The sequence below is a fragment of the Palaemon carinicauda genome, chromosome 4 (assembly GCF_036898095.1).
Source record: "Palaemon carinicauda isolate YSFRI2023 chromosome 4, ASM3689809v2, whole genome shotgun sequence".
Classification (NCBI taxonomy): Eukaryota; Metazoa; Arthropoda; class Malacostraca; order Decapoda; family Palaemonidae; genus Palaemon; species Palaemon carinicauda.
In genome coordinates, this window is record NC_090728.1 from 191,745,374 (window position 1) to 191,754,395 (window position 9,022).

The 9,022-nt window shown below is 31.5% G+C and overlaps 1 protein-coding gene across 1 annotated transcript in view; it reads left to right on the forward strand.

The window, feature by feature from the left end:
* Nucleotides 1-6,288: 6,288 nt before the first annotated feature.
* LOC137640311 (protein SpAN-like) overlaps nucleotides 6,289-9,022 on the forward strand; it is a 20,540-nt gene continuing 17,806 nt past the window's right edge. The window contains exon 1 of the mRNA XM_068372944.1: nucleotides 6,289-6,365. Coding sequence (XP_068229045.1) covers nucleotides 6,297-6,365 — 69 coding nt within the window. The 5' untranslated portion in view covers nucleotides 6,289-6,296. The remainder of the gene's footprint in view (nucleotides 6,366-9,022) is intronic.

Here is a 9,022-nt window from a genome sequence, read left to right on the forward strand (position 1 = left end):
ATGATATTTTCGGATGTGAAATAATGTATGCTATAATTTATTCAAATAAATTTGATAAAATTGTAATAGAAGTGAAAATAGAATTTATCACGTTCCTGGCGTGATAATGTATGCTATCATTTATTGAAATATATTTGATAAAGTTCTGACAGTAAATAAAATGAATTTATCAAGTTTCTGAAATGACAGAATATGCTATAATTTATCTTAATACATCTGATAAATTTTCTGACAGAAAATAAATAAAAGTTATCAAGTTTCTGAAATAGCAATGTATGCTATAATTTATCTAGATACTATTATTATTATTATTATTATTATTATTATTATTATTATTATTATTATTATTTTCTTGTTGTTGTTGTTGTTCTTCTTCTTCTTCTTCTACTTATTATTATTATTATTATTATTATTATCAATATTATTCTTCTTCTTCTTCTTCTTCTTCTTCTTCTTCTTCTTCTTCTTCTTATTATTATTATTATTATTATTATTATTATTATTATCATCATTCTTCTTCTTCTTCTTCTTCTTCTTATTATTATTAGTATTATTATTATTATTATTATTATTATTATTATTATCATTAGCTAAGCTACAACCCTTGTTGGAAAAGCAAGATGCTATAAGACCAAGGTCTCCAACAGGGAAAAAATAGACCCAGTAAGGAAAGAAAAATAAGAAAATAGATATACATCTAATACAGTTCAAGCAGGAAATGAATTAAAAATGATAACATTTCTGGAGTGACAATATACACTATAATTTCTCTTAATACATCTGATAAATTGACTGTAAATAAAATGTTATTCGTTATATTTTTATATTCACCCGAGCATTAACGCCGTTCCAGTTACAAAAATGAATAATTAAATGAATAATACTAGTCACAGTTACATGTAGAACACGATGATTAAGGGTTCAAGATTTATAATGTTGTGTTCGATGTTCAAGCTTCAGCATTAACCCAAAAAGGTTTTGATATGTAAAGCCAAAAGTCCTTAGTTCATATTCATGCTTTGAAATGGAAATTTATCCCCTAAATTTGGGTCACTCGTTTGTTACAACATTTTTTGAAATGGAGGAAGTTGTTACTGGAGGTTATTATTATTATTATTATTATTAGTAGTAGTAGTAGTAGTAGTAGTAGTATCACTATTATTATTATTATTATTATTATTATTATTATTATTATTATTATTATTATTAGTAGTAGTAGTAGTAGTAGTAGTATCGCTATTATTATTATTATCATTATTATTATTATTATTATTATTATTTCCTAAGCTACAACCCTAGTTGGAAAAGCAGGATGCTATAAGCCCAAGAGCTCCAACAGGGAAAATAGCCCAGTGAGGAAAAGAAATAAGGAAAAACTAGAAGAGAAGTTTAAGAACAATATCAAAATAAAACTTTCAAATATAAACTATAAAAACTTGAAAATAAGATAAAAAACTTCAAAAACTTGAAAAATTAGGAAGTAAGAAAGAGCCCAAACACTGAGACTAGATCTGTATTGCCTTTTTGTATTATTATTATCATTATTACTAGACAAGCTACAACCCTAGTTGGAAAAGCAGGGTGCTATAAGCCTAAAGGCTCCAACAGGGAGACTAGCCCAGTGAGGAAGGGAAATAAGGAAATAAATAAACTACAAGAGAAGTAATGAACAATTGAAATAGAATATTTTAAAAATAGTAACACTAAAATATTTTTCTTATTTCATTTACAAACTATAAATACTTAAAAAAAAAAAACAAGAGGAAGAGACATAAGATAAAACAGTGTACCGAAGTACACCCTTTCTGAGTGGAGATACCTTAACGTGGTGAAAGGGTTTGTGTATCGCCGTGATCAGCAAAGTTGTACTAGCTAGGGCCACTCAATAGCCCAGTGAGGAAAGGAAATAAGGAAACAGATAGAATAGTGTCCTTGAGTGTACCCTCAAGCAAGAGAACTCTACCTCAAGACAGCGGAAGGCCATGGTATAGAGTCTATGGTATTACTCGAGAGGCAAGACTAAAGAACAATAGTTTGATTTTGGAGTGTCCTTCTCCTAGGTGAGCTGCTTACCATAGCTAAAGAGTCTCTTTTACCCTTACCAAGTGGAAAGTAGCCACTGAACAATTACAGAGCAGTAGTTAACCCTTAAATGAAAAAAAAAAAATCCCGTTATCTTAGTATTGTCAGGTGTATGAGGGAAGAGAAGAATGTGTAAAAAATTGGCCAGACTATTCGGTGTATGTGTAGGCAAAGCAAAAGTGAGCCGTAACAGAGAGAGGGATCTAATGTAGTACTACTGTCAGGCCAGTCTCTTTTACCCTTATTAAGTGGAAAGTAGCCACTGAACAATTAGTGCAGTAGTTAACCCTTAAATGAAGAATTTTTTCCCCGTTATCTTAGTATTGTCAGGTGTATGATGGAAGAGGAGAATATGTAAAGAATAGGCCAGACTATTCGGTGTATGTGTAGGCAAAGCAAAAACGAGCCGTAACAGAGAGAGGGATCTAATGTAGTACTACTGCCAGGCCAGTCAAAGGACCCAATAACTGAACGTTACTGAAAAGGTAGGTAGTATTTTAACGGGTGAATCCTTGTGCATAAGCTATGCAGTCTACGCAATATACGGCCAAATATTAGCCGCATTGGTACGTATTGAGATATTATAGTACTATTTGTTTACGTATTTGTTAAGTATTAATATGTATTGACACTCACCGTTAGTAGTGTTCGAACTGAACTCCCACATTACTCAAGCTTGGTTCATGCAAGAAGCAAGCACATGGCATGAACATTTTAGAACATATTATCATCTCTTCCTACGCCTATTGACGCAAAAGACCTCGGTTAGATTTCCCCAGTCGTCTCCATCTTGAGCTTTTAATTCAATACTTCTACATTCATCATCATCTACTTCACGCTTCATAGTCCTCATCCATGTATGTCTAGGTCTTCCGACTCTTCAATAGCTTTGTAGAGCCCAGTTGAAAGTTTGGTGAACTAATCTCTCTTGGGGAGTGCGAAGGCATGCCCAAACCATCTCCTTCTACCCCTCATCATGATCTCATATACATTATTATTAGCTAAGCTACAACCCTAGTTGGAAAAGTAGGATGCTATAAGCCCAGGGGCTCCAACATGGAAAATAACCTAGTGAGGAAAGGAATCAAGAAAAAATCAAACATTTTAAGAACAATAATATTAAGATAAATATTTCCTAAATAAACTAAAACTCTAAAAACTTGAACAAAACAAGAGGAAGAGAAATTAGATAGAATAGTGTGCCCGAGTGTACCCTCAAGCAAGAGAACACTAACCTAAGACCATGGAAGACCATGGTACAGAGGCTATGGCACTACCCAAGATTAGAGGACAATGGTTTGATTTTGGAGTGTCTTCCTAGAAGATACTTGAGTAATCTCTTTTATAGTTTCGTTTCTAATCCTGTCCTGTCATTTAACTCCCAATTTATAAGCGTATAAGACGAGACTTCTGTTAAATCGCTCAACAGAAAAGCATTTACACAAGTTTTGAATGGTTGAAGTTCCACTGATTGAACTGCCTGTTTAGAATGAACAGTTAAATTGTTTATTCATTTATTCATTCATTTATTCATTTATTCATTCATTCATACATCATACAGTTTATCTTTACAGCTGTAAGTCGAACGGGAAAGGAATTTGCTATTACAAATCAGCCTAAATTTGAAAGCAAAGAAGTCCACCTAGGCCTAGTGAGTTAAATTGTTTATTTATTCATTCATTTATTCATTTATTCATTCATACATCATACAGTTTATCTTTACATATATAAGTCAAATAGGAAAGGGATTTGATATTACAAATCAGCCTAAATTTGAAAGCAAAGAAGTCCACCTAGTCTTAGTGAGTTAGATTGTTTATTTATTTATTCATTTATTTATTCATTCATTCATTCATTCATTCATACATCATACACTTTATCTTTACAGCTGTAAGTCAAATAGGAAAGGAATTTGATATTACAAATCAGCCTAAATTTGAAAGCAAAGAAGTCCACCTAGGCCTAGTGAGTTAAATTGTTTATTTATTTATTTATTCATTTATTTATTTATTCATTCATTCATCAAACAGTTTATCTTTACATCTGTAAATCAAATGGGAAAGGGATTTGATATTACAAATCAGCCTAAATTTGAAAGCAAAGATGTCCACCTAGGCCTAGTGAGTTAAATTGTTTATTTATTTATTCATTAATTCATTCATTTATTTATTCATACATCATACGGTTAATCTTTATAGCTGTAAGTCAAATAGGAAAGGAATTAGATATTACAAATCAGCCTAAATTTGAAAGCAAAGAAGTCCACCTAGGCCTAGTGAGTTAAATTGTTTATTCGTTTATTAATTCATTCATTTATTCATTTATTCATACATCATACAGTTCATCTTTACATCTATAAGTCAAATAGGAAAGGAATCTGATATTACAAATCAGCCTAAATTTGAAAGCAAAGAAGTCCACCTAGGCCTAGTGAGTTAAATTGTTTATTCGTTTATTAATTCATTCATTTATTCATTTATTCATACATCATACAGTTCATCTTTACATCTATAAGTCAAATAGGAAAGGAATCTGATATTACAAATCAGCCTAAATTTGAAAGCAAAGAAGTCCACCTAGGCCTAGTGAGTTAAATTGTTTATTCATTTATTAATTCATTCATTTATTCATTTATTCATACATCATACAGTTTATCTTTACATCTATAAGTCAAATAGGAAAGGAATTTGATATTACAAATCAGCCTAAATTTTAAACCAGAGAGGTCCACTTAGTGAGAAAATTAAAAGAAAACACAATTTTAAATTCCCTTTAATTTGCATCCGTAAATTGTCATTATCAAATAGAATTTTCATAAGGCAAACCAGAATGAGAATTGCTAAGGAGGAAAGCTTTGAACTTTGAAAAAAAAAAAAAATATATTTCAGACAATAGTTTATGTACGAATCATTTTCGAAGAGTAATTTATGCAATCCAGACTGAATTTCTTCATTCAAAAAATGAATGTATGAATGACTTTCAGACTGGATTTCATCCTTCAATATATGAATAAATTCTCGAGAACTTCTTAAAAGAAAAATAGATAATTATTATACATTTTCTCCTTTCTCACGAAACTCGAGTTTAAAACCACTGCTATCAATGATATTATTATTATTATTATTATTATTATTATTATTATTACTCGCTAAGCTACAGCCCTTCTGGGAAAATCAGGATGCTATAAGCCCAGGGGCTCCAACCAAGAAAGTAGCTCAGTGAGGAAAGGAAAGAAAGAAAACTAAAATATTTAAAGTACAGTAACAATATTAAAATAAATATATATACTATAAAAACTTCAACAAAACAATAGGAAGAGAAATTTGATAGACTAGTGTATCTGAGTGGACCCTCAAGCAAGAGAACTCTAACCCATGACAGTGGAAGACCATGGTACAGAGGCTGTGGCATTACCCAAGACTAGAGAACAATGGTTTGTTCTCCTAGACGCCCTTTGTCTAAATAGGCGTAGGAAATGATTATTATTATTATTATTATTATTATTATTATTAGCTAAGCTACAACTCTAGTTGGAAAATCAGGATGCTATAAGCCCAAGGGCTCCAACAGGTAAAACAGCTTTGTTAGGAAAGGAATTAAGGTAACAGATAGAATAGTGCGCCTGAGTATACCCTCAAGCAAGCACTCTGACCTTTGAATTATGAAAATGAGTTATTTCCTAAGCTTAATTAAGTAGAGTCATTTCACACACAATTTCTAAAAATTTTCTAAGAGTAATTATGTATATATGAATGAAATTCGAACTGTATGTCACAATTTGAAAAAGAATTGCGAAACTATATTGAAATTTAGAGAAAAATAAAATAAAAATAAACCCCAGATGATGTTAATTGAAAAAGAATTGCGCATCTATATTCTATATTTTATTTTTCTTCAGAGAAAAATAAAATAAAAAATAAACCCCTGATTGAATATATATTTTATATATTTTCTCCCTTACGGAATTCTCGAGCTGAAACCACCGCTATGCAAAGATCCGACCAGTCGCCATATTTAGAAACGGAAAAAAAAAAATCTTTAATTAATGCATCACCTGTAAGTAAATGCAAATTAATTATGCTTTTATATAAATACAGTCCTTAATGACACGTTCGTATGACCTCCTTCTGATCAGTTTCCAATCAGGGTTATTTAATAGCTTCCTGGCGAGGAACTGTCGTTAGTGTCATTTGGAGCGTCTTCGTGGATGCAATATGGCGGAGTCTCGGAGGTACTTCCTGCTCTCTCTTGCAATGGCGGTTGCGTTTGCTTCTGCAGCGGGGGTTAGTGCTATTCGTTTGTTGTTATTGTTTGGAGGGATTAATTTTTTTGTGTATATATATTTGTATGTTTATATATATATATATATATATACGTGTGTGTGTGTGTGTGTTATATTTATGCTGTATATATATATATATATATACATATATATATGCATATATATATATATATATATATTTATATACAAGTGTATATATGTGTGTGTGTGTTTATATATATATATATATATATACAAGTGTATATATGTGTGTGTGTGTTTAATATATATATATTATATATATATATTTATATATATACAGTATATATATATTTATATATATATGCATATATATACATATATATATATATATATCTATATATATATATATATATATACAATATATATATATATATATATATACATATATATATACATTATATATATATATATATATATATATATACATTATTATACGTACCTCTATATATAAGCACAGTGATGTGATTATCCATATCATCATATCTTATCTCGCTAAAGGAGGGCGTTGTCGACATAAGTGTGCATGCAATGTAATATCAGCCTTGATTGGCCATTTCATGAAATAATCCAGCCCTTTGTGTTTATAGATCAAGATAACTTATTTCGTGATATTTTTTTTCTGCGTCCATGTAAATTCCACAAAAAAAAAAAAAAAAAAAAAAAATGATTTCGCGATGAAATTGCAAATATTATTCCCCAAAACGCTGGTCACCCATCCAAGTACTGAACAGACCCAGTGTTACTAGCAAGCAGTAATGCTTGATTGTTTAACGCAATTAAAATGCATTAACTTAAGAAAAATTATTTTCAGGATGAAAAAGGCAAAATATATGAAAGATTTGTCTTAATGTTGTTATTGTTCTTAACGTATTTCATTTTAATTGTTCATTATTTCTCATATAGTTTATCTATATCCTTATTTCCTTTTCTCATTGGGCTATTTTTCCCTGTTGGAGCCCTTGGGATTATAGCATCCAGCTATTTCAACGAGGGTTGTAGCTTAGCTAATAATAATAATAATAATAATAATAATAATAATAATAATAATAATAATAATAATAATAATAACAGATATTATTTTGAAAATTACTTATTGTAAAGACCCCGTACTTCTGCTTGGCTTTGGAAAAAAATATATTATTATTTGCTGATGTAACCTTCTCTGTACAACTAGGTTATTATTCAATTGTTATTTGTATCAGAATAAGTTGGCCTTATGCCAACACATTGTATAACTACAACAGTTTAAGGTTAGGTAACTTTGTTTTTCTAACTTTTATTTTTCTCTTTTTTTACCTTGAAGAAAGAGGTTTACCATTCTAGGATTCAAAACTCCAGGAGAGAGAGAGAGAGAGAGGAGAGAGAGAGAGAGAGAGAGAGAGTTACAAGGACTTTGGATGTCTCAAAGACTTTTTAGTCCATCCGCGGAGACTCCATTTGCTCTTGGGTAGAGCGATTTAGTTTAAGCATTTAGAGAGTTATTATGATCTTGTCTAACTTATTCTTGAACTCATTTACCGTGTTACTGTTTACTACATCCGCTGGAAGTCTATTTCAAGTATTTGCTATTTTGTCACATACATACATATACCAAAGGCACTTCCCCCAATTTTGGGGGGTAGCCGACATCAACAAATGAAACAAAACAAAAAAGGGGGACCTCTACTCTCTACGTTCCTCCAGCCTAACCAGGGAATGAATGATTTGAAGTTTTCAGGCTTCAACCGAGTTCAGCTGGTACTGCTAGGGTGCCACAGCCCAGCCTCCCACATTATCCACCACAGATGAAGCTTCATAATGCTGATTCCCCTACTACTGCTACCTCCGCGGTCATCTAAGGCACCGGAGGAAGCAGCAGCAGCTATTTTGTATGTAAAGAAATTGCCACACTGATTGGTGCTGCATCTTTTCAATTCAGTTTGTATCCGTTACCTCTGGACTGATTTGTGCTAAGCGTGAATAGATTGTTGTAATCTACATTTGTTACTCCTTTAAGAATTTTGAATGCCTCTATTAACTGTCCCCTTAATCGTCGAGTTTGTTGGTCAATTAAGTTCAAACGTTCCATCCTCCGTCTATATCCAAATTGCCTTAGTGTTGGAATTAAAGTCCATTTCTTTTAGCGAAGCATATTTGCACCGACTCGCAGCGGTGCCCTTCTAGCTCGGAAAAGTTTCCGGATCGCTGATTGCTTGGACAAGATAATTCTAACCAATCAGAGAGCAAGAAACGTTTCCGAGCTCAAAGGGCACCGCTGCGAGTCGGTGCAAATCAGCCTCGCTAAAAGAAATTGACTATAGTTTGGTAGCCCTAGCCTGTACTGCTTCCAGAGAGAGAGAGAGAGAGAGAGAGAGAGAGAGAGAGAGGTAGGGGGGGGGCGAGGGGCAAATTTTATGATAATTATACATATTAACGATAAACAAGACAAAAAACACAAAAAAAACTCAGGATTCAAATCTCGCTGAAGCATAATAAGATATAACCGTAAACACACAGTAGATTTTTATTATTGTTTTTATTTGATATTTCAATAACATTAAATACATATATATATATGTATATATGTATATATATATATATACATATATATATATATATATATATATATATATTAATATTGTTACATTGTACCCTTGG